This window comes from Lynx rufus, unplaced genomic scaffold (genome assembly GCF_022079265.1).
Source record: "Lynx rufus isolate CCGP_SWC_20201006 ecotype Redwood Valley unplaced genomic scaffold, mLynRuf1.p SCAF_10, whole genome shotgun sequence".
NCBI classification, from domain to species: domain Eukaryota; kingdom Metazoa; phylum Chordata; class Mammalia; order Carnivora; family Felidae; genus Lynx; species Lynx rufus.
Genome location: NW_025814824.1, coordinates 81,064,918 through 81,091,240, shown reverse-complemented (window position 1 = coordinate 81,091,240; position 26,323 = coordinate 81,064,918). Strand labels below are relative to the sequence as shown.

General features: G+C 50.3%; 1 protein-coding gene across 2 annotated transcripts in view; it reads left to right on the top strand.

Moving 5' to 3' along the window:
- The window catches only part of TTLL11 (tubulin tyrosine ligase like 11), a 238,318-nt gene that overhangs the window by 171,386 nt on the left and 40,609 nt on the right, over positions 1-26,323 (top strand). Inside the window, exon 1 of one of the 2 annotated variants that reach the window (XM_047068967.1) lies at positions 4,719-4,792. The exons of the other annotated variant lie outside the window; for it this stretch is intronic. Coding sequence (XP_046924923.1) covers positions 4,764-4,792 — 29 coding nt within the window. The 5' untranslated portion in view covers positions 4,719-4,763. Of the gene's footprint in view, positions 1-4,718; positions 4,793-26,323 lie in introns of those variants that run through there. 2 annotated transcript variants of the gene reach the window in all.

The window sequence follows — 26,323 nt, the reverse complement described above, 5'->3', positions numbered from 1 at the left end:
CCTAGAGAAATTTGTAGTAAGATTTAGCAGATTTCAAAGGGCTTGCCCATCCTTAAAGTTTGCTACCACATGGAAATAGTGAGCGGATGTTCTAGACACAGCATGGTGATTGTTTGGAAGAATCTTGAATGATCTGCAGATAACTGACTGAAGGTGGTGGTCTTTGATGAATGTAGGACCAGACTATCTCTTAGTCTATCCCGGTTTTGCACATGTCCTCTCCCTCATCCGTGGATAACCTTTTAGTAGGACCACGGCAACCAACCTCCATTGTTATTTCCCCTTGAGCTCTGGGAAGGCAGAAGGAGCTTCCTCTCCCTCTCTGGACTCCATCATCTAACACCATCCTACTACCTGGGAAGTAATCCATAAATATCTGTGAAATAATGAATGGGGTCTTCTCTCGTTTTGGAACCACAGACATTTTTTTTTTCTGGCATTTTTTCTTGTTTTCTGACTATTGCTCTGTGGACAGCCTCCGAGCTGGCAATGGACCTCCTTCCGTTTCTTCTTTCGGATCCATCCTATGCACCAGATTCCGAGCAAGGCAGAATCCACATGCTCCCTGGCAAATTGAAAATGGATCCTCATCCTGTTTATGCATGCCTATTGTATGTTGGTCTTTCTGCTACGTCTTGGGAATCACACTAGGTTGTTCCTTCTAGGAGCTCCCAGCCGATGGGCAAGTTGAACAAATAACTCAAATATGATGAAGACCATAGCAAGTGTTAAATGAGGCACTAGCGATGAGCTATGGGAGGAAGGGTAGTTAATTTTTCCTGGAGAAATCATGGGAGGGTTCACAGAGAAGACAGATATTTCAAAAAAAAAATTATTACATAAATGAATTCTGAGCAGCTCATCCCAAGTTCACATTCTACATAAGAAACTCAAAAATAGAGTTCGCTGTTTCCAATTCTGGCTGTTTAGGGTGCTGACTCAGATTCAGATTCATAGCTGTGAGAAGAAGAATCTAAAAAATAATTAGAGATACAAATCTCAATGACTATTTCTTATTAGTAGGAAAGAAACTGTGGGTCACTTGAAAATATTGCTTAATCTCATTACTTCTAGTTCCACACACTCCTATGTGAAATATTTTTAAACCCATATTTGTGTTGAAATTAATAGAAAAATGTGTCACCCTATTTTATTGTGATTTCAGTAGTTAAGTTCATGGCAACCAAAAGATTATAGATAGAAAAGCTTTGAACTGGTGACTATGATTTCATTCTCTAGCAATTTAAAAGGTCATGGACTAAAGCAAGATTATAGAACAAGGGCCTTAAAAATGTTCATACCTGTTGACTGAGAAATTTCACTTCTGGGAATTTATACCAAAGATATAATCCAAAATTATGAGAGAGATGTATTGTCTAAATATGTATATCCAAGTAGTGAAAAATCGGAAACAATTGAAATAGCCATTAGCTTGAGGGAAGTCACTCGGTCATGAAAGATTTCTATAAGGGGCGCCTGGGTGGCTCAGTTGGTTGAGCACCCAACTTCAGCTCAGGTCCTGATCTCACGATTCAGGAGTTCGAGCTCCGCGTCAGGCTCTGTGTTAACAGCTCGGAGCCTGGAACCTGCTTCAGATTCTGTGACTCCCTCTCTCTCTCTCTGCCCCTCCCTTGCTCATGCTCTGTCTCTTTCTCTCTCTCAAGATAAACATTAAAAAAAAAAAAAAAGATTTCCATAAATAATTTTGGTGACATGACAGATATGTGCTTATAACACAACGTCAAATAAAAATTAGGCCACAAAATTTTGTGTATAGTATGATTTCAACTATGTGACAAAATTATGTGCATAGGAGTAGAAGGGAATTTACCAGAGTATTAACAGTGATCATTTCTGATAGTGAGATGATGTTTGAGAGTTGTGTGATCTCACCTATGTTTTTATATTTGTGTGTGTATATACATTTGCGTGTATCAGGAAATGTGATATTACAGCATTAAAACCAGCAATGTTAGAGGGGACCGCTGGGTAGGCATGGACAGCACAGGCCAGCACATTCTGAGGTTTGAGGGCTTGGGCAACATGACACAGAACAGTCGCAGAGCTCTTCAGAGTGAAAGAGCGTGACCAACCACAGCTTGGAGTCGCCTGGGTCCATAGCTGCCACGATGGCAGGAGGAGCATGGGAGGCCAGGTGCCAGTCAACACGTCAACTAGTTGCTGGTGGCCTCATGGTTTCATGAGCTCAGGTCATTCACAGCTGGACCCAGACAGCACAAAGTGGCCGGAAGAATGGCACCTGCCGTCCTGGAAGAAGAGGCAGCAGGGGAGGACTTGGCACGGGCAGGGGTAATGGTCAGGGTGTTGTCCTAGCGGGAAACTCCTAGAATTCCAAACGGGCACTGAGGCAGGAACCCCATTGGATGGAATTGACCATCTCCATAAGGGGTTGGTAGCTGCTAGAATCTGAGTTTCCTCTTAGGCATGAGGATTCCAGGCTTAGAGCAGAAAGAACGATGCCGGGGTGAAGACCATTGAGCTTCCACCTGCTGGGCTGGGACTGGCCCCAGGTGTGGACGGCACTGAGCCGGTTGGCAGAGGGTCAGGGCTCTGCGGGTCTCCAGCTGCGAGGGGCTGGCTGGTGTCGCTCCAGATGAACCCTATACTAAATGCGTAATAATGTATAAAAGACAAGACGTTGTCCATGTCCCTTTGGCGATCATTATTAAACATGGGAACATTTTTAGTTGCTAGTACTTTCTTCAAAGAGAAAATGCTGTTTCCAAAGATGGCTCTGTCAGGAATGTGGGAATCCGAGCCGTTTATGTTTCATTTCCATACACAGTGTGCGAAGCCAAGTCGGCCTGTATATTTAACCCACGTTATATTTGGTATCCCTGAGCTGTGCTGGGAAAACCAGCAAGCCCCTAGCTGTAAAATGACAGGATAAATATTACTCCGTTCAAAGCACAGAAGAAAAAATACACCTCAGTATTTTCTTTAAATACTTTACATTTATCTGATACTCTCTATTACACCAGTGCATTTGTTCTTTGTGACAGATTTATGAAGTGTAGACACGGCCAGCCCAGAGAGGTGGGGGACTGCCCTGTGCCAGCCACTGTTTAAATCTAGGGGGTGTGCGTGTGCGTGCATGTGTGTAAAGTGAACGCTTTGAAATGACTTATAAAAAATATGTATATATAATCTCATATATATATATATGTATACTTATGTTTATATAAAATATCACAATCTTTACAACAACTTGCAAGAGAGATATTATCCTCATTTAAAGGATGAGAAAACAAAGGATCAGACAAGCCAAGTGACTTGCCCAATGTCCCCCAGCATCCAGGAGGCAGAGTTGGGGTTTGAACCCAAGCTGGATGCCTCGGCCTCTTCCAGAAGGTCAGAGGAGGGGCTCCCCCCTCCTGCCGCACTGGGGCCCGTGCGGTCATCCTTGCTCGTCCCCCTGGCTGAAGTTCAGGCGTCTGCTGATTTCCTTCCGCATACCTTTCAGTGCAGCCACAACATTTCTGTTCCTACATCTGAGAAGCGTGAGTCACTCCTGTTGGGAATAATTAGAACAAGAGGGTCTGGGCGGTGAGCAAGGAAGGGGGAGAAGGAAAGGCAGAACAGAGGAGGGTGAGCGAGCTAGGGAGCTGAGGGGGCAGCGCCTGGGGCTTCAGAACTGACCTCCCCCATTTGTCAAGAGGAGAGCGGGTCCCGGGGGGAGGGGGGCCGATGGGGTGGCGGCTCCTCCAGGAGTCAGGAAGCAGGGCTGAGGCCCCCAGCACTAGCAGGGGTGGATGTTAGGAAATACCTCTGGATCTGAGCCCCTAACGGAAGGTGGGAACGTTCCAAGCCGTGCACACTCAGCATCCTGTGGCTCTGGCAGGATCCAGAAGGTAGAGTCAACAGCTCCTGGTTATTAGGTTAGAGAGGACCGAACCTTCAGATGGTGGAACACACACACACACACACACACACACACGCGCGCGCGCGCGCACGCCCATGCGTGCAGAAATAAGGCTCAAGGTGAACGTTGTCTGCAGCAAAGCAAAACATACTCTAGACATCTTGTCCACACTGCGAGGGAGGAAGATCCTGGAAAATATCAAGGGACCAAGTGTGGCAACTTACCGTTCCTAAATTTGAGAGAGATAAGATAAAGATAAGATATAGTCTTTCGTTCTCTGCCTTTATTGTTGCATGTCGGTCTGAACGTAACATTTTGGGAACGGGCTTTAATCAGGTCGTTCCTGCCCTTCGTCACACAGCGTCTTCTCAGTCACGAATCCCCTTCCTGGCGGCTTTTTGAACAAAAAGGTTTTCTGTAGCTATGTCTCGGCCTTACCGCATCGTAATGGAACTCTCTTTCTCTAGGTGTCTCCCTGCGCCAGTTGGCAGCCCGTGCAGGCAGGGGCACTGTCTTACTCGTCTCACATCCCCTCTGCCCCGTGCTCGACACGTAGGAGGGGCCACACGTTTATCTTGCCCGCTTATCACGCTCGGTGCCAACTTAGAGACGCCTGTGCCCTCGGGCTTTGTTCCAACCATTTGAGGAAATGTGGAACTCAGGTTCTCACGGTCCCCTCCCCTCCGGGGAGTGTGGTGTCCAGGCCCTTTGCAGGCCCCGCCGGAGGCATCCTGAGCATCTCTCAGCTGCCCTGTAGAAGTTACTTGCGTTTGTCTTGCGCCCACCAGCTTGCAAACAGTAGTTCATTATGCTTTCTGATTTCAGCTTTCCAGATATCTATACGGACAGAAAACACAGATTCCCTCCGGTTTCTGACAGAATGCCTTCATCACAGCTTCCCGTAGTCAGGTACTGGCCAGTGGAGTCGACGTAGCTAAACTCGTCTACATCTCCTACACCTGTGGCTACACCTCTCGGTTTCTGTGCCTCGAAAACTCCTAGAGTGTGGTCCGGCGGGCACGGGCAGACGAACGGGGTCGCAGAAGCAGAGATGTAATTAGAACTGACCCCGATTCTCCCTTAGTGTGTGGGAAGCGACACGGCAGAGTTGGTGGGGGGTGGGGAGACAGGTTTCAGCAGCAGAAAGGCTTGATAGGAATTCCCATCCAACCCTTTGTCTGCTGTGCGACTTTGGACAAATTACTTATCTTCTCTGAGCCTCAGGTTCCTGATCTGTGAAATGGAGATAATGGTGCCCAACTCACAGGATCACTGTGGGAGTTAGAAGTGATTTGGGGGGGGGGATGTGATCACAGCTGTGGTAAATCTCACATACTGTGTGCGCGCACACAACGAAAAAGAGAAAGGGAAAGACAGATGAAATCCTGGAAAGAAAACGCCAGTACGTTAGCAGTGGCTGAAGGTGGATGGTGAAACAAAGGGTGAATTTTACCCCCTTTTTCTGCTTTTTTGGTATCTTTAAATATTTTTTTCCATGAACCTATATTGACTTGATAATTAGGAAAATAGAAAATAAAGAAATGTAAAATAGGAAAAGAGAAATAATATGCATTAAGTACCAGGCATAAGTTGGCACTCGGTAAATGGTAGCTATTTTTACTAATTAGTCATTATGCCTAATAATAATAATTAGGCATAATGATTTCCTCTGGGACCAGGGGTTGTGAATTAGTCTGTTGGAGGCGGCTGATGACTCCCTCTAAGTGAGAGGGAGTTCTGGGTTCACTTCCAACCAGGCCACCCCTCCCTTGCCTCCCTGATCCTTCTGCCAATGCCTGAGTGCCAGACCCCCCACCCTGCTCCCGCTTCTTCCCCCCCAAAAGCAGTCTGAGCAAAGGTCCTGTGCCCCTAGAAAGGGAAGCACACTTTCGGGCAGGCAGAGGTGTTCTCCGTGGAGGAGCTGTCCAAGGAGAGTGGTGGCGGTCCGGGCGGGACATCACCATCCCTTCACTGGTGGCGGCCAGTTGTCTAGGGGGATAAAGTGAGAGGGTCAATAGTCCCTTCTATTTCTTCTGTTTGGAGAGCAGACAAGGTCCCTGGGACAAGAGTTTCCCAACACCTAAAACTGACTCGATGCTGCTAGTTGGCAGGTCACAGAAGTTAAACGTGTCCCCTCTCTTCGCTCATGGCACAGTGAGAATACTGGTCTCACTGGGTCAGCCCAAATGAGAGTTTTAGACTAACCTGCCAAATTCCTCAGGGTCCCCACAGTTTCAACCAGACAGAATTAAACTTCTGCCAAAAGGAAAGAGAAAATGAGGTCCCGAACTAGCTGCGTAGCCGTGAGCAAGTCAGAAGACCTCTCTAAACCTGTGTCCTAGGTGTAAAATGAGAGATCAGCACCGCTGGTCCCTGGAATCCCTGGACGTTCTCAATTCCGTGACATGCTGGTAATAAACACAGTTGGTTCTGAGAAGAGAGCGGACTCGGAGGTTTTCTCTGCTCAGCGGGCAAGCTGCCAAAATGGGATGGCTGGGACAGGGAAGGACAGGAATTCTCTCTGGGGCTGACACTTAATCGGTGTGGCCCCCAGAGGTGACAAACGATGGCAGGACATCAGCTGGTGGCTTCTAGAACAGTGAAAACAGCAGGTCCTCCGCCAGTGCATGCGAACCCTCCGTTACGTCAGCGTCGGGTGTGAAATGCCTGCCCAATGCCGGGCACGGTGGCAGATGTCACACAGACCGCAGGCCGTGTCCACCCCTTGGTGCCCGGCAGGATCAGCTTTGCCATCGCTCCACAGGGGAGGCAGCTGAGACTCAAGAGCTTGGCTCCCTTTCTCCCTTGACATTTTCTGTGCCTGGACAGCATGCTCAGCGCCCCGAGAATCTGAGAGCAAACAAGATGATCCAGCCCCCGTGGAACCGGCAGTTTAGAAACAGCTAGAGACAAGCACATGGGCAGTCATAGTACAGTGTGGAAAAGTCTTCAGAAAAGAGAGAAAAGTAGCATTGTGAAGCACAGTGAAGGGGTCACCCACACCCGCAGAAGGGCAGCGCAAGGTGGGGGCAATGACATTCCAGGCAGAGGCCACAGCACGTGCAAAAGCCCCAGGGTGAGTATACAGCGGAAGGACTTGGAGAGCTTTGTGGTCTGGCTGGAGTTCACATGGGGATGTGGAAGGACAGGGGCTGGAGGGGACAGAGCCGGCACGTGAAAGGACTTGACTGGGCCAGTGACCCTGCAGGCAGAGGGGAGTCAGTCATTCATGCATTCACGCACTTGGCCAATATTCAGTGAGGGCCTACTGTGTGCCGGGACTGAGGAGCCAGGGGTGAACAGAACCATCACAAATGTCTTCCTTTGTGAAACTCACATTATTTATTGGTAAGAGGGCAGGAGACGGACATCAGCGAAGTAAACGAGTAAAATCTATGCTCTGATGAATGGCAGCACGGCTGCGGTGAAGAACGGAGCAAGGCGGGCACTCAGAGGCTGGCGAGGAGTGGGCGTCACAGCTGTAAGCAGAGCGGCCAGGGGAGGTCTGTCGGGGAAGGGGACGTTTCCACAAGCACTGGAAGGAAGTGAGTGGGAGAGCCAGGGACGGGTTCAGGGCCGCGGGGTGACATGGTCAGGTCCGCCGGTTGGCTATGATATGGACGATGTGTTGGAAGGGGAAGCTGGAAGCAGGCAGACTCGTGATGGGGCTGTTGAAATTCAGGTGACCCACCATTGAAGTGACAGGTGATGGCAGCTTAGATTCTGGGGAGCAGCAGTGGAGATGGAGAGAAGTGGGTGGACCGAGGTGACAGAGGAACAAGTCTGGGCTACTTGTGGGGTTTGGGAGTTACTCTCTTCTGTCTGGTTTCTGACCCAGGCACTGTGTGGGTGTTAAATATCTTCTCTGAGTCGCGAGCAAAGCTGGCGGCTCAGTTTTGGGAGCAGCAATTGATGAGCTCAAAAGCGTTTTGTCCAAGGGCACCCATGTTCATACCTGCACTGCTCACAACAGCCAGCAGGTGGCAGCAGCCCAAGTGACCATGCAGAGACGGAAGACTGGGTAGACAAGATATATATGCACACAAAGGAATATTATTCAGCCTTTAAAAGGAAGGAGGTTCTGACACCTGCCACAGCGTGGATGAACTTTGAGGACATTGTGCTACGTGAAATAAACTGGACACAAAAGGACAAATACTATACAGTTCCACTTACTCACAGGAGGTTCCTGAAGTGGTCAAATTCATAGACACAGGAAGTAGAATGATGGTTGCCGGGGCTGGGGATGCGGGGAATGGGGAGTTCATGTATAACAGACACAGAGTTTCCGTCTGGGAACGTGGAAAAGTTCTGGACGTGGATGGTGGTGAGTGTTGCACAACAGTATGAATGTACTTAATAGCCCTGAACGGTACCCTTAAAAAGTGACTAAAACGGTAAAGTTTATGTTATGTCTGCTTTATGAAAATGTTTTACAATTCGTTTTAAGTAATTTACTCGAAGTCACATGACTATCAAGTCCAGCACAGCCCCAGAGGCCCTCTTGTATTCCTGCCTCTTATTCTGAGGTCTCCCCGCCTCTCACTCTTCCCTGGGTTCCAGACTGGCTGGGATCCCCCGGCAAAGTGACTTGGCATCTCTGGGCCTATTTTTCCTCACCTGCAAGGTGGAGATGACCCTTCATGGGGTTGCTGTGAGAATTAGATGGGTTCACACCCATCACTTGCCAGGCACCGAGTAAATTATCATTACACATCATTGCATAGCATTGCTCTTTCTTACGTCAGAACTCCCTGACTTTGGTAAAACAGCACAGACCTAACTAGAATCCATGCCCTAGCGCTTGTGGGCTGTGTGGCTTTGGGCAAGCCACTTGTAAAGTGGGCCCAGTAATTTCTACCTGGCAGAGATGAGGGCAAGACTAGATAGGACCTGCGTTCAGGGTCCCCAGGGCAGGGCCTGGATGCCACAGTCCCTGATAAACAGCGGCTGATCCTGTACGGACACAAGATCATAGTTACGCAGGGAACAAATCAACCCAGTGACGCGACAAGTAAATTTCGCATTCTTCTCTACTTCCGCACCATTTTATAGGCAGATACAGCCCTCCCTTCTGGTAGTTGAGGTGTCTGTAGAATCCTGAAATTACACCTTTGTGTTGGCTTCAGGAACAGGTCTGCATCTGATTTGTTTTACAAAGGAGATCTCTTCAGCCAAGTCTGAATAACAGTTATGGAGCTCCTGCTTGGCCCGGTCCCAAGCTGCTGCTGCTGCCAGAGAGTCAGAAACGAGACAGACAGCGGCCCTGTCTGCACAGAGCTGATTGATATTAGCCGAAAGAAGTGGCAAGGATATTGTCACAGCAAACTGCACTGGGAAATGGGAAACCTGGACTCTTCCTGACCTGTAAAGCCAGGAAACCTTGGACAAACCACTCCCTGTCGCCAGAGCTCGGTCCGTGTCTACATACGGGAGGAGGACCACCCCCTGTCCCTGTGACTTGAAGCTCTTTCCTTTCTAACTGCATTGGTTGTGTTGCCCCGTCTCTCTCTCTCTCTCTCTCTCTCTCTCTCCAGACTCTCTCTTCCAGACTCTCTGGAAGCAGTCTGCGGGGCATAGGGTGTTCAGGGGAAGCTGGACAAGAGTCACCGCCTTCTGTGCTATACAGACCTGGCCTTGGGGGCTTAGCGGTCAGGCAGGAGGGGCTTGACCCCATGGCACGCTGGGACTCCAGCCTCAAGATGGTGAGAAGAGGGAGGACACTGGGGCCATGCAGAGCCCGGAATGCAGAGACCTGGAGTAGGTTCTGGAGGCCAAGGCTAAAGCAGACTAATGGGAATGGGGCATGGCTCGCTCCAGACCCCTGCTGTGGGCTGGCGCTGCCTGGGTACCCCCACATCGTTCAGGCCTGACTCCCAAGGCGCACAGCAGCCAGGACAGGAAGAGGTGGCCTGTCTGCCCACTCAAGGGGCGGGAGCCCCTCTCCTCGGATCAGATTCCTACCCCAAGGACAAAGGAGGAGAGGACAAGCTACTTGGAGGATCTCGCGAATCCTCATTTCCCCTTTGCCTGTGGGGCAACAGAGAAAGCGTCCCTGCGCCTCCCTGACTGCTGGTCTGCCTTCTGCTGCTCCGTCTATCTCATGCCAAGGCACGGTCTGCTCATCTCACATGGGATGCCGCACCCATGCGTTCTTATCTTGGGCCGGAAGTGAGTCAAATCCAGCAAAGCTGCGTTCGGGTCCCGGGGATCATCGGTCTGTGCGCCAGCATAGCGTTTCCTCGTCAGACACTCGGTAGCCAACCCAAGTCAATTAACGTGAGGAAGAAAAATTGCACGTTATCATTCAACTACTGCTGCATCCATATGCATGAGGCCGAGGGACCTGACTCCCTTGCAGAATGAAGATAACCTTTAGAGGGACGCATTTCTGAGAACTCCCTACCCACTCCCCCTGCCTGCTCCCCAAGCGCTCCCCTACAAGCCGGAGCAAATGTTGCTTCCGATCTGTGGCCGCCAAGGAAACGGCCCGGGCTGCCCACATGCCGTCCAAGTTCTTGAAGAGTTTGATGGGCTCCTGCCACTTAAGAAATTGGTCACATTTAGAAATATTCAGCTTCAGTGAACATGTCACTGCTGCGTATAGGAAAAACATACTATTATCTCCAGAGCTTGCCTGAAACAACAGGCTTGTTCCCGAAACAGATGTTTTGTGAAATCCACCGTGACAGGCTCATCAGAGCTGGAGAAGGGCCAGCACTTAGTTACCAGCCTTGCAAGGACACAGACATCCCTGCTGGCTTCTCGTTCATCCTCCACACCTGGGCTCCGAGGAGATCCTCCCCGTGGTTCTTCCTTCTGGCTCTTGGGTTCTGAAGTTAAAACATTTTACAAGCTTGATACTCTAGACAGAATTCAGTCAGCCAGGTGTGTCCTGGGGAGAAGTTTTCCAAGGTAATGACTCAGGATATCTTAATTTGGTTCCACTAACATTTATTGAGGGCCTACTGTGTACCCGCGACCGTTCCGGCTGCTCTCAGTCACATTATCTCGCGGTTACTGGTGGGGTTGCCCATTTCAGAAACAAAGACCTTGGGTTGGTGTCCCAGAGCTGCCGAAACAACTCACCTGTTGGCCTCAAGCAACAGACAGGCGTTCTCTCGTGTTCTGAGGCTGGACAGCGTCAGCTGGGCCGCGCTCCCACCCTCCCGAGGCCCCCCCCCCGGGGCGACTCGCCCTCACCCCTGCCAGCTTGTGGTGGCTCCCTGCCTTTGCTGGCCTGTGGCCGTGTCACTCCAATCTCTGCCTTGTCTTCACACGGCCTCTTCTCCGTGTGTGTCTGTGTCAGATCTCGTCCCGCCTTTCTCTTCTCAGGACACCTGTCCCTAGATTGAGGGCCTACTCGAAACCCGGGATAGTCTCCTCTCGAGAGCCTTAATTTGATTACACCTGTAAAGACCTTTTCCAGATGAAATCACATTGCCAGATTCTGGGGGTTAGGGCCACTATTCAGCAAGCTACAGACCTCTAGGTATTTTCTGGTTGTTTCCCCAAAGTCACACAATGAGAAAGCGTCACAGCGGGAGGTAAACCTGGGCTGGCTGGCTCTGAGCTCAGACCCTCGGTCAGGTCCTCACCCCTGAGACTCTGTGATGCAAAACGTGGGCAACTGCTCTTAAGAAACTACAGCTACATGGGAAGGAGCTTTGCGTGTTGGTTATGAATGAGGCTCTTGTGTCCAGCCGATCCTTATGACCTTGGGCAAATTATGTCACTGCACTCATGTCTCAGAGGAAAATGCCTTATGCCGAGAATGGGAATCATATGTGGTGAGGATCAGATGAGAGAAGGCGCTTAGCCCACAGGTATGGAGTCAGCAAGATCCCAGACGCCCTGACCCCGCAGCCTCTGCGGTTAAGCAGCGTGCTCCCTGCTCCCACTCCCCAGAAGCTTTGAATCAGAGCCTCTGAATAGAAAAGGGATTGTGTACAGGTCCCCAGGAACCCAGGTGAGGAAGATGGAGAAGCCAAAGCTGACTTTGGGGTTTTGCGCTTGGCTCACTTAGCGGAAGGAGCTGCCAAAAACAGCACGGGTGGAAATGGCAAGAAGCAGGTTTGTTGGGGGGCCGGGGAACAAATCGTGCTCAGCTTGGATGCAAGCGGGACACCTGGGTGGATTTCACTGGCAAGTGCTGGACTTGGAAGGTGACTTTTAAAAGCGCCCCAGAGCTTAAGAGTAAGGGAAAGAACTGAATCTGTTTGGCAAATTCAAGCGCTATCACAGATTAAGCTTCTCAGGGGGCAGAGAGCAAGCGAGCAAAGACGAAGTGAAAGTGTCGGTACTCACTGCTTCGTGGTCACAGCACTCAATTTTCTCACCTGTAAAATGGGCACATGCTGGTTTCTTCCCAAGCGGTTGCTCTGGTGGCAATAGATGCCAGATGGGAAATTACTCCATACGTTGGGGGTTGAACCACAGCTAGTGGCAGTGGGTACCGGCATCAGCCCCTTTTCCCAGACACCGAGCCTGGCAGGAGAGGCGCCCGGGGGTCTCCCCGTCTCTGCGTCATGGCTGAAGAAGCAAGAACTGTTCATTCACCAGGTTGGAACGGGCCTTCTGCCGGGCTCCACGTCTATCCATGATCACCAAAGGAACTACAGCAACAACTTGAATTTCCCCGTTCCCTGGGCAACGGGTACACTTCTGCCAGGGTTTTCGTGTTTCAGAAAACCAGCTGAGGGTACCACTCGCAGTGCTTCTGTTCAATGTACGCTCACCTGGCCCCCCCCCCCATGTGTCCCCCTGGCTGTGCACCCTGGACCCCCCCTCCCACGCTGGCCGTGCACCCTGGACCCCCCCTCCACGTGTCCCCTTGGCCGTGCACCCTGGACCCCCCCTCCCACGTGTCCCCCTGGCCGTGCACCCTGGACCCCCCCTCCCACGTGTCCCCCTGGCCGTGCACCCTGGACCCCCCTCCCACGTGTCCCCCTGGCCATGCACCCTGGACCCCCCCTCCCACGTGTCCCCCTGGCTGCGCTCACCTGGACCCCCCCCACGTGTCCCCCTGGCCATGCACCCTGGACCTACCCCCCTCCCACGTGTCCCCCTGGCTGTGCTTGCCTGGACCCTCCCTCCACGTGTCCCCCTGGCCGTGCACCCTGAAACCCCCTCCCACATGTCCCCCTGGCTGCGCTCGCCTGGACCCCCCCTCCCACGTGTCCCCCTCCCCATCTCATAGGGATTTGCAGGACCGGGTAGGTCAGTGACGTTGCCATGACAACCAAGGAAGAGGCCAGCTCTGACTTCAGCTCCAGGAGGTGCTTGTTAGCAGGGAAACTAAAAGATAGGCTTTCTCTTGTTTTCTTTTTTGGGGTGCGGGGCGCCCGCCCCATTCCTCTTGGCACAGAAACCTTTCACTTCCGCCAGGTGAGCTGGTCAATTGAGGATATTTAACTCATTTGAACGGGTGCCCGGAGAAACCACTGGGAAAGAAGTGTCCGTGTGCCGTGTCCGGGATGTTGTGTCACAAAAGGCACGCTGCTCCTTAAGGCTGCCCCTCAGGGGGGCTGGCAAGTGGGCGCAGCAGCCTCTAGACCCCGGTCTGCACGTCTCCACATCTGTGGGATTTTTAAGCTGTCTTACACTGAGGGCCAGCGAGCCAGCGATCTGTCTGGCATTCTACGGGGTTCTTTACATTTGGTATTCCATTTGGTTCTCACCAACCCCCTGTGTGTTTAGTATTATTGTCACCATTTTGCAAATGAAGAAACCGATACTCAGAGAGGTTAAGTACCTTCCCCGAGGCCACTCAGCTGGTAAGTGGCAGTGCTGGAGCTCAGCCCCAGGCCCGCTTGATGAGTAATCCCCACAACTGTTGCCGTCCTGCCACCCTGCCTTAACCTTGTACTTGAACCTATGCAGTCTCTCTAGACCTATCAGGGAGGCATCATCTAAAAAATGTGCCATGATAACTAAACATTTAGTACTTCTGCGAGAAACACCACTGCACACAGTCTGGATGTCTGCTTGGGGAATTGTGCAGTGACAAGAGAAATTAATACTTTAATGGATTTTGACAACAACTCTATGTTAGGGGAATTCAAATGGCGTGGAGAAAAAAGTTAGGCTTTCTCTCTGGACCTGGTTGCTAATATGCATATGCCTAATTTATTAGCCGTGTTGTAAAAAAAAAAAAAAAAAAATCTCATTTTGTGAGGACCGAAGTTCTTGGAGGGATGGAATGCTACGGACTGGAGGAGGCAGTTAATTCTTCCTGGCTGGACTTCAGCTGACCGGAAGTCCCTGATTTTTGTTTGACATTTCGTTCGCACTCACTGTGCTGCAGCCAGGACGCTAGCCTTTTGTTTCACGTCACCCTACTGAATGCCTCCACACCTCTGTGAGGGGGTTGCTGTAGTCCATCACCATTTTACAGAAGAGAAACAGAGGCCGAGCCTAACACAACTTCCCCAAGGCCATACGGGTAGGAAGTGAGTGGAGCCAGGATGGCTGTTATTCTTATTGCCATAAATTCTTATTGTTGCACTATTACCCTTAAAACAAAACAAAACAAAACAAAAAAATGGCTTTCTAGGACCTGAAGCTGCAAATGACACGCAGAGGTCACCCCGCCCGTTTTCTTGCCTACGGCAAAATTACACCAAATTCTTCACGTTATTTGTCTTAAAGAATGCTTTTCTTACACAGTCATCTACGAGCGAGCGAGCGAGCGTGCCTTTTCTTTTGCATTGCCTATGAGATGTAGAGTACTATTAGGGGAACAAAAATGGGTTCTATTTTCAGCAAACTCACAGTCTATGGGGGAGAGAGGCCACAGACTTCCACGGCTGTAATATAAGTTTAGAAGATGATTGATTGCACAGGAGAGGAGCAAATGAGGTGCTGTGGGAGATCCAGAGGAGAGTGTATCTGGTGGGAGGGACGAGGGGGACTTATGGGTGGGTTGGCACCTGAAGTGAGCTCGGCAAGGTGTGCGGGATTGGGGCCTGGATGTTGGGGGGGGGGCGGCGGGGAGCAGGACACAGGCATCCGGGCAGTCATCTCTGGGTGTGAATGGGAGGGCCTAGGGAGCCTGGGTTGGGGGGGAGGTGCAGGGAGCAGGTCAAGGACAGAGGCTTAAAGGACACTCTACCGCCAGGAGGGAAAAAAGACAGAGAACAGAAAACCACCAGGGCATGGGCACAGAAGCCAGGAAATGAGAGTTCCAGAAATCGTGGTCAAAGCGTCATCAGATGCTATGAAGAAGCTGAACTGGAGAAAGACTGAGAAGGTCGGTGGCGATCAGGTGGGTCATGGTAACCCCAGGAAGAGCCGTGCGTTTGAAGCAGTGGGAGCAGAAAGGCAGTGGAAGCTCGCTCAGTACCGAGACCAGGAGCGCATCGAGCACCCAGAGTGACCTTCTCTAGGCCACGCCCTGCTGCGCCAGGGCTCAGACTGCAGTGTCCTCACAGAAGGTCAGCAGAGAGCCCCCTTGGCACTGGAGAACGCCGATGGAGGCCTAGAAAGAACAAGGTCTTGAGAGTCAGAGCCAGATTACCAGATGCGACCATTTAGAGGCAGGTGACCTTGAGGACTTCATGTAACCTGAGTTTAGCTTGGTAACAGCTAACACTTATTGAGTGCTTACTGCATGCCAGATATGGTTCTAAATGCTCTACGTATATGTATTAGCCCATTTCGTTTTCACAATGATGCTGTGACGTAGGTAGAATTATTATCCCCATTACACAGATAAAGACACCAAGGCACGAGCATGTTAAGAGACTCTTCCAAAGTCACCAAGCTAGTGAGCAACAGGGCCAGGATTCCAACCCAGGCATTCTGCTTCCAGAATATCTCCATCTTAATATCTCTATGTTAAGGTCTCGTGTGGCTTAACCAGGGTAATTAACGTACAGAAGGTTCCTGGCCCATAGGAGGGGCTCAGTAGGAGTTATCCCTCTTACCCCCTGACCACGTAGGAATACAAACTCTGGGCACCCTTGCCTGAGAAAGGTTGTGGGATCAGCCCCATAAGGCCTCACTCACGTTAGTGAAAACCCCAAACAGCACGACACACACAAAGACTGCCTCAAAAAGTGGGATACACACGCCTTGAGCCCCTGGGACACGAATGAAGATAGTTTTGTGTTCAACACCCTCACTGCGGGTTGACCAGCCAGCCGTAAGGCAGTCCTGGGTGGGGAGGACCCCCGAGGGCAAATCAGGGACAGGTGAAATCCACCAATCAAGCAGATTTCATCCAAAATTTAAGGGGGAAGGATATTCGGCCTGGGATATGCCCACTGAATCCCTGGGTACCTGGTGTTCACCGGGCACATATACAATATACAAAGGAGAACTAGGAGCACCACAAAAAAGGAGCTGCATTTGGATAAAATTGAAAGCCAAAAAGAATTACAGTCTAAGCAAAGGATAACTTCTACACATGGTTTCCCCCACTTATCGTCTGTGTTCACACAGGCCTATACTTTGGTGCAGAACTGTGTTTAAACACTAAAACGCTTTGTGTTGCAGACAGGCGCTGAGTGGGTAATTAAAAGGATCCCTTCATTAGCAGAACTAGACAATGAAAGCTCAAGTTGGCCTTTTCTGCTAATTTTGGAGGTGGTAAAACAGAGGCTAATACAACCACTGATTACAATCGTCACATAGACGGTGCTTTGCTGTTGCCACCAGGAAATCTTGGCTCCTCCTGTAGATAGACAGGCTCTTCCCATAGCTGGGAGGGACAAAGAGAAGGGATGCATTCTGGCAATGTATGTGGAGGGGTGTGGCGGTGGCGGTGTTAAAAATGTGACCCCGGGTTCCGGGCCCAGCCCCATCACTTAGGCAGCTGACTTAACCTCCCAACGCCTCAGTATCCTCAGATGTAAACTCGAGTTAATAACTGCGTCTAATCAACTAGACTGTTGTAAGAACTCAGTGAAACAATGCCCGTCTGTATTCGCCATCCGATGTTTTGAGCACCTACTGTGTGTCCGGAACGGTGTCAGAAGAGAGATTCATACGTGAGTGACGGCAGGGCCCGCCCTCCCGTGACTCGCAGTCTAGGGAAGGAGACAGGTGTCAGAGACAGTCATACCAACAGCCATTTGGGTATGATGGCGACAAAAGGAATGCAGATCGTGGGCTCTGCTCTGGGCAGGGTAGAGATGAAACGCTCAATACTTACATCTTGGGATGAGCATGAGGATGATGACGATGTACAGAGAGTCCAGAAGGTTTTAGGGAAAGGAATGGCTGCTTCCAGCTCCAAAGGCTGAGGAAAGCTTTTTGGAGAAGGCGATGCGAAGTCTACTATGTGAAGGACGAGTTGTTTTCGCGTGGATAATTTCGGAAAGAACGTTTACAAAGAAGGGGAAGAGCGTGGAGAGGGGGAGGTGAGGTAGGCAAAGTAGCCCCCCACCCCACACCAGTGCTCTGCTCACGAGGAGGGAGGGCCCGGTCGAGGGCGCCTGGGGCAGCCAGTGTGGGCCAGGCGCGACGAAAATCAGGAAATCCTTCTCTGGGTTCCTGTGAAAAGTTGAGCACTAGCCCAATCATCCACAGAAAGATGGTGGCCAACCACCGGGTGGGGTTAAAGACGGGACAATGTAGCCCTTTGGTGGAGGGGGGGGGTGAGGGGGAGTGGAGGGGGGTGTGGAGGAAGAATTCTCCTCCCTGCCTGCCAGGGTGGCCTCCACGGTCCGAAGCCTTTCATTCAGAATCAGAATTTTGGCCACTCTGACATTTCACTTTAGCAGTGGTTTGGTTTGTTGTTGTTGTTGTTGTCCCCTTTCCTTCTTCCTTTTTTAAGTGCTTTGGACAGGAAGCCAGGAGAACTGGGTCTGCCTTTGCCAACACCTCTCGCTGGCCACCTCACCCCAAGCAAGTGTCTGCCTCAACTTCCCCGTATCGTTCAAGAGAAAAATGGGACGCAATGACCGCCAGGGCCCCTGCTAACTCCACGGTTTAACTTTTTCTTTATGGGGGGAACAGCAGTGATTTTGTGACGTTTCTCTGTGCGTTATTTTGTGACATTAGTCATCCTCAGTGGAGAACCAGGGTGTCAGGTGAGGGGCAGTTTTCCAGTAAGGTCCGAGAAGATGAGACTCATACGGGGGATGTATTTAGGGCGAGACGAGAGGCCGGGTGCAGCTTGCAGTGAGATTTCCCGCTCGGAGAGCAGGAGGGCAGTCTAGTGTCTAGTAATGTGAGCTGGGGGCAGAGCAAACCGTCAGAAAGTCGGTAAAGAAACCCCGTAGCCTCCGGAGTTCCCAGAGACGTGTGCCGATCTCTCCCACTGAGCCTGGTGACCAGACAGTGAGCCTCCGGAGATGATGGCGGGAGATCAAGTTGGTGATTATAATCACAGTGGCTAACAGGTACTGAGGCGCCGTGCCAAGCACGATGCATCCACTTTCTCTGTAATCACATCAGCCCGGTAGGTTAGGTGCCATTATTATTCCCATTCTTTGTAAGAGGAAGCTGAAGGTTTCCTTGAGGTTGTATGACTTGCCCGAGGTCGCCCGGCTCCAGAGGGCAGAGCCGGGACTCCAGGGGAGCAGCAGGCCGGTGCCCTGTGGCGAGGAGCTGCCTGGCATCACCCCTCCCTGGCCCACGTGACAGTGCGCCTCACTGACTCTAACTGCCCAAGACAAAGAGAGCAAGAACGACGGCAAGATGCTGGCCGTGTGCGGAAGGGCGGAGCAGAGAGAGCCCTGTTAGGAAAGAAGCGTATTGCGAGGTCTGTCAGTTCCTTCATCCGGAAAATGAGAGGGCCGAGCCTCGTGACCCTTGACGGCCCTTCCCGCTCTGAAATAGCATGCGCTCTGGGTCTGTGGGGATGGGGGCACTGGAGTAAGTCCTCATGTTTGTCCTTTTGTTAAGTCGGGGCCTGGCAGGAAGATGGTCCTGTGGCAACCCCAGCCTGGGGGCTCTGGGAACTCGTCCCCAGCAGTGACTGAGACCCGGTCTGCTGCTGTCGCCACTGGGGCCCTGGTCAATTCATATACGCGACAAACGCCGTGCATCGGTGACTCATGTGAGCCTGTAATGGTAAAATAGGGATTCATTTGTTCGGCAACGGGGACCAGCCCCATCCAGATACATGCTGGTTACTCCCGCGTCGTCCCATTGAGGTCAGTTACGAGCCCCCAAGCAGATCCGTCTGGATGCTTCATAGGGAGGCTGTGTGTTTGATCCTAAGCAATGCAATAGTCCTGGGCTAGGCTTGGACGGGGTGCCCTCGCAGCCACGCTCCCTCATAGGCTGCATGACATCCCAGAAGTAAGAGACTTCCCTCCACCGTCAGGGAGGAGAACGTGTGTCTAGAGAAGGTGCGTAACTACAATGAGTTGTAGCGTGACAGGGTGGAGAGCGCCTGGGCTTTGAACCCAAACAGACCCAGGTTCAAATCCTCATTCTCAGCCATGTAATAGCTGAGTGACCTTTGCAAAGTAGGGTAACCTCTCTGAAGCTAATTTTTCTCATGAGTAAAATGGGGCCACTGATAGTACGTAAGTCATAGGATCATTGCCAGGCTCAAATGAGATGTTACCTGTATCCCGCCTGACTCTCGGGCACTCAGTGCCTGGTAACTCCTCGTGTGTGAAAGGGCGTCGTGCACCGGTTAGAGACAAGGATGCTAGCACCAGCCTGCCTGGGTTTCTAACCCGGGTTTCTAACCGGAATTAGACTGTATCTTCATACCTCAGTTTCCTCATCTGTAAAATGGGCATAATAATAACACCTACTTTGTAGGATTGAATCAAGGTTAAGTTTGTTTTAAACTGCTGTACCTGGCACATAGTAAGTGCTGCCGATATCCGATATCGTCACCATTGTGTTTGTTGCTGTTCCTGTCACACCGTGCTGGGGAAAGAAGTGATCCAGGGAGGTGGCCGTGGCCAGGTGAGCCCTCAGAAGAACACTGCGTGGAGGGGGACAGGTAGGCCCAGCCTGGGCCTTACAGGGACTGGAGCATCGGACAAAGTTCCCTCCCTGAGTACTTTGCCTCATCAATTTGGAAACACCTGCCTCGCCCGCTCTATCATCTACCGCCTTCTGTTCAAATAGCATCGCATCACCATCAAGCAAATGGGGCCCTGCGATGGCAGAGATTCATCAAGTGACAGAGCTGGGCTACGTGGTAGTTCCGTTTATTTTTAGTGACTTCATCCTCCAGCTCTTTAAATTAGCTGCTGGGCTAATTTAAGGCGCTTCTTTGGTACGCGGTTAGCAGTTTCTTTAGGAATGACAATGCGCAGTTAAATCCCCAAGTGACTGTGGGGACAGGTCTTGGTCAAATGGCAGGGAAAGGAGCCTGCTTACCTCGGTGCAGCACCACCACTGCCCACGAGGCTCTCCTGCCAACCCACGGATTCCCCAGCAACACAATCCAGGGTGTTCTCTCCCTTTCTGACCCCCATGGTCAAGCCATTGCCAAATCCACCCTCTTTCACTAGAACCAGCGATCCTTAGATCTTAGCCTGCCTTGGAATCACCCACGAGCCTTGCTAAACAGATTGCCTGGCCCACTCACAAAAGTTTCTGAGTCCACAGGCCTGGGATAGGGCCAAGGATTCATATTCCTAACAAGATCTCAGGTGATGCTGATCCCGGTTGGCCGGGGATGTACGCTTTCAGAATGATTGACCTGGAATATTCCAGTAGCTTCCTAACATCGTCCAGTCCCCTGCCTCGATTCAGGACTCGTGCTGCTGGCAGGCTCATTCACCTTCACCACACTTCTGATTTTGCCGCTCCCCTCCCCTAAATCCACCACTCCTGATCTCCCGCACTACCAAATCCAAACACCCTTGTCTCACATCCTAGATCCTATGAGACCTAGACACCCCCATCAGCTTCCTGCTCGTATTCCCACCCCTTCCCCTTCATGCATACTACCCAGCAAACCAACCTCCTTCCATATGTTCTAGGTCCCACTCTGCATGTTTGACTGGCCACTTCCGCTTTGCTCACTCATTGTTTATGGATGGGTCTTGTCTCCCCCCCCAACGTGGTCACGTGCTTCTGGGGTGGTAAGAACTGTGTCCACCTCACCGAGGCCCCTGGGACAGGGAAGTCCTCGGACAAATAAAATTATCGAAGGGCTGCTTAACTAAAAATGGTGACTATTTCTCTGAGAGACTTGGCGCACTTTCTCCGACACTGGAATTTGACCTTGCTTTATCTACCTTCCGATTTGGTTGCTTTCTGGGGCTGTTATGGAGCTTCTGCCTAAGGAAAAAAAGTCTTTGGTTGGATTTAAATCCAATTAGCACAAGAACAATACAGTGAGCTAAGCACGGAATGTGTAGTGGTATAGTCCGAAGTATGAATTCTGAGTCCACTACTGATCTGTGAGGTTGGGCAATTATTCTGGTTCTCTGGGTCTTGGGCTTTTAATCTGTAAAATGGCACCTACCTCGTAGTTTCCGCCTACCTCGTAAAATTGTTATGAGAAACAAATGAGGTACTAGAAGCAAGTTGCTGGGCCCAATGCTTGACGTACAGTAGGTCCCCAATACATAGCAGGCAAAATGAAAGTTAGGTGGTTTTTCACAAGAGTTTTAATAAAAAAGAATCCCATTTTATTTGAAAAGCGATAATAGATAAAACACTCCAGAATTTTAATGAATCAAGAATACACCAAATTCAATAAAAAAAAAAAAAAAAAAGAAATTACCCCAAAGGACTAGTAAGCTTGATTTATGTTTTCTTTACCAGTCACTTTTATTTCATAAACCCGCCGTTTCCATTAAAATGCTATTAAGTAAAAAGAGGATTTTACAGTATTTGTGATAACTTGGATCTCGATGTGATCATTGGAATTAGCTCAAGCAAAGATAACCATTTCTCACTGTTTTATCTCTTCTTCTGTATCAGCTACATCTTTACGGCCTTCTTCCAGTTGAGTAAAACACTTCCCCCTAAATTTGTGGTTTTGAGTCCATGAAAATTATATCTGTGGCTTAGAAGGCCCTTGTCATCTTGAGCATATTAATTGGGATTCAGGAAGGAAGGGAAGCGGTAGTCAGCCAGTAAACACAGCAGCCCTTGAAAGAATGTGAAGGGCTCACGTAAAGGAGAAAAAAAAAAAAAAAGCACTCCATCTGCGCGGCTCTGGGGCAGAACCTGTGACAGGCTGAGGACGCTGGCGAGAGGCCTCCTCTGACATGCATATCAGCGGGAAAGCCTGCCCAGCCCAAGAGGTCCCCTGGAGGTGGTGGGGTCCCCGTCGCCAGAGCAACCCAAGCAAAGGCCACCACCCTGGACCATCTGCTAATTAAGTGACCCACTGATGGTAGTGGCCTTATCTGCCCGGGATTGAAGTTTCTTCTCTGAAATGGCATTGTCATGGAAATGTTCTGGAACTAGATAAGAGGTGATGCGTACCCAACACTGTGAATGTACTAAATGACACCGAATTGTGCGCTTTAAAGTGATTACAATGGCACCCTTTACGTTGCATGCATTAGACCACACGCCAAAAAATAGATGGCTTCATTGCACAGAAGGACCTCCAAGTCTGCTGCTAGCTGTGATGTGTCCTGTTTCTAAGAGGGAGCACATTCACTTAGGGACCGATCACCACATTCCATTTAGTCACAGACAGGCCATGTTGGGGCACCCGGATGGCTTCAGACATGCGCCTGACTCTTGATTTCAGCTCAGGTCATGATCGCATGGTTCGTAAGTTTGAGCCCCTCATCGGGCCTTGCGCTGAGCATGGAACCTGCTTGGGATTCTCTCTGCCTCTACCCCCACCCCCAACCTCCCTCTCTTAAATAAATAAATTTTTTTTAATAAATAGGCCATGTAGACAGTCAATAGCCAACTGAAGGGGGCGGCTAATTAAATTATGGTTTGGCTTTAATACCGAATATTTCACATCCGTGAGAAATCACCTTCGTGAAAACGTGTTTAATGCCACGGGAAGATACTCTGGATGTGGGGCGCCTGGGTGGCTCCGTCGGTTAAGCGTCCGACTTCAGCCAGGTCATGATCTCGCGGTCCGTGAGTTCGAGCCCCGTGTCGGGCTCTGTGCTGACAGCTCAGAGCCTGGAGCCCGTTTCAGATTCTGTGTCTCCCTCTCTCTGACCCTCCCCCGTTCACGCTCTGTCTCTGTCTCAAAAATAAATAAGATGTTAAAAAAAAAAAAAAGATACTCTGGATGTAACTTAAAGTGTGAAAAGAAGGATTTACACTATATGCAATGTGATCCTAACTTCATAACTATAGATAAGAAACCAAAACATAGTGGTCTTTATCCCTGAGCTGTGGGTGACGAATGATTTCGATTCTTTTATACGTCCTCAAAATGTCTGCAAAGAGCATGGATGACCGTTATACTCTAAAAACAAACAAAAAAACAACCCAACTATTTAAAATACAACATAAATAACAGTACTTTGGATTCTGTGGCCCACCCTGCGAACCATGCTGTGCTTTCTAACAGTAGAGGGGCAACGAACGAGCCCTGGTTAGAAGGGCTGATTTACAATCCTGGTTCAGCTGTGACAAACCTTGCTGGAGCTCGGTTTCTTACCCGGAACAGAAGGCATAAGAGTAACAGTCACCTCGGGGCGACTGGGTGGCTCAGTCAGTTAAGCCTTGACTTCAGTTTGGGTCATGATCTCTCAGTCCATAAGTTCGAGCCCCGCGTCGGGCTCTGTGCTGACAGCTCAGAGCCTGGAGCCTGCTGCAAATTCCGTGTCGCCCTCTCTCTCTGCCCCTCCCTGGCTCACGCTCTGTCTCTCTCTGTCTCTCGAAGAGTGAATAAACATTAAAAGAAAAAAGAAATTTTTTTTTTTCAAAGAGTGACAGTCACCTCACAGGGCTGCGTGAAGAGCCAGCGAGGTACTGGAGATAGGACGGCTGATTGAAGGGTTCTCGGAGCTCTCTTCATTGTCACAGAGCATATTCAAACTGTTCGTTTCCAAACCTTCCCTCGACCAAAAACCTAATGAGTACTTAGCAAGTCAGCAACTGCCACTTCTCCAGTAATTTAAGAGCTAATTTCCAGAACACTACTACTCTTTCCTCATCTGTCTTCCTGTAACCTTCGTGTGGGAACATGTCATTTCACCTGAAAAGTAACCACTGACTTTTATGTACTGTCCTGAAATTCAAGGAGATGATGATAAAACGAGCTTAGCTGAAAGGAGATTGTGCAGTGTCCCACCCAGGAGCGTGTGCTTCTCAGGAGAAATCCTGGTGAGATTGAGCATTTGTTTCCCCAGAACCATCCACACGGCTGAACTTCAAAAGGGGTTTGTTTTCCTGGGGGCGCCTGGGTGGCTCAGTCGGTTGAGCGTCTGACTTTGGCTGGGGTCATGATCTCGTGGCTAGTGAGTTCGAGCCCTGCACAGGGCTTGCTGCTGTAGTGCAGAGCCTGCTTTGGACCCTCTGTCCCTCCCCCCACCTCAAAATAAACATTAAAAAAAAAAGAGCTGGTGTACAAAGCATTATAACCTTGGTATCTTACTTGAGGCATGGCTTGCCATTAAAAGCAAACTTGCCCACTTCAACAAATTCAACGAGACATTTCACAAAAGCCAAAAGCGTTCCAGGTCCTGTAGAGATAGAGTTGAATGAGATGTGGTAAGAGGGACTGGTCTACAGACAAATGCAGTGCCACTTGACCAGAGGAACAAAGAAGCAAGTCCAAGGAACAGAGGTGGAGCATGGAAAGAGTCATTGGTGTGGTCAAGGAGACATCTGAGCTGGTTCTGGAAGTGGACCAGAAGAAATGTGCCGGGCAGCCAGGGCCAGGGGAAGACCTCAAAGGCCAAGGAAGGCAGGTACAAAGATACCAAGATGACCCAACTTGGTGACTGGTGGTGAGCTCACAAGTGGGAACACAGGGGATGTGGCCATTTAATAAAGAAAAGAGTAGATAGTGGCCTTGAGCTCAATACCATGTGACGTGGTTGTAATTTTCCTGGATCAGTTAGCCAGTTGGGCAGTATGTACTGACCAAGTACAGCCTGCTCAGGGTTGTCTCAGGAATGGATGCACACGTGGAAAAGGTCACACCTGACCCTGGACCAGCTGTGGGCAGAACAGCAGACAGGAGAGCGAGGTGAGCTGCAAGGAAGGGCAGAGAGAGGCACCAGCTGAGGAGGAGAGCTGGGGTGCAGTGGGCCTCAAGTCTCCGGTCCGGCCCAGACCACCTGGCAACAGGGGAGCGTGCAGGGAGCACCCCAGGCCTATCTAGAGGTAGTGATAGGAAATGAGGAGGACGGAGAAGAAATCGAGAAGGGCCTTGAGTGCCAGAATGAAAAGGATGGGCTTCATTGTAGGCACTCGGGAGTCCCTAAAGAGTTGTAGTAAGGGACAACCCAGCCAGGTTTGCTTTAGAAGAGGTGCCTCAGGGGACACGGGGTGGGGGTGGGGGGCTGAGTCAGTTGAGCGTCCGACTCTTGATTTCGGCCCAGGTCATGATCCCAGGGTCGTTGTATCGAGCCCCACTTTGGGCTTCATGTGGAGCCTGCTTAAGATTTTCTCCTTCTGACCCTTTCCCTGCTCACGGTCTTTCTCTCCTCTCTCTCTCTCTCTCTCAAAAAAAAATTTAATTAAAAAAAAAGAGGTGCCTCAGGTGCCAGTGTCTATGGGTCTATGGATGGGAAAGGCTGGAGGCGGTTGGTATGGTCCAGGGGAGAGCCCACAAGACCCAGGTTGGGGAGAGCAGAGCTCCCCAGTCAGGAAATACTGAGGAGGTAGGCCTGGCATTTATCCTGACGTTTTCTGCTTGGGTAGCTGGCAGATGGGGGTGACGGTCAAGGAGATGGGGAGTGTAGATTTGGGGTGAGGGAAATGGGCAGGTGTTTCAGCCTGGGGTGACTGGGGGCCATCCCGAAGGTGCAGCAGGTGATGAATATGTGGGTCTGGAGGTGAGAAGAGCATTCCAAGCCAGAGGTGGCTATCTGGGAGTTTTAGCTGTGACTTTTCTTGACTCTCAGAATAATTTCAGAATAAAATATCCAGACTCTGGGATCACAACATGATAATCATGTTTTTTTTTTTTTTTTTGTATGAGTTCCAAATAAGAAAATAGTTAAGCCAGAAAACGTAATTGTGCCTATTCCTAGAATTGGGTAACTGATGTATCTTTGCAAATTGTTCATTGAACTGTGCTTCTGGCTTCTTGCCAGCCCTCAATGAGATTTTTTATATTTCTTAATTATTCAATTACTACCCACAAGTAGGAGTTTGAAATCAAACCTAGGCTGCTCTGTAATAGAGTACTCTCTTGAATCACGAGTACGGTAAAGGCAGTTGTCCACATTGGGAAACCAGGATGGGAGAACAGAGGGCGGTCCTGGCTCTGTCCTGGGTTCGAGTCCCGACCTTGCCACACACTAGCTATGTGAGCTTGAGCCGCTCGCTTCTCTGAGGTCAGGCCGCTGGTCTGTACAATGAAAACAGTGTCCGTGATAACACCTCCTGAGGTATCTGAACTGTAAAGAG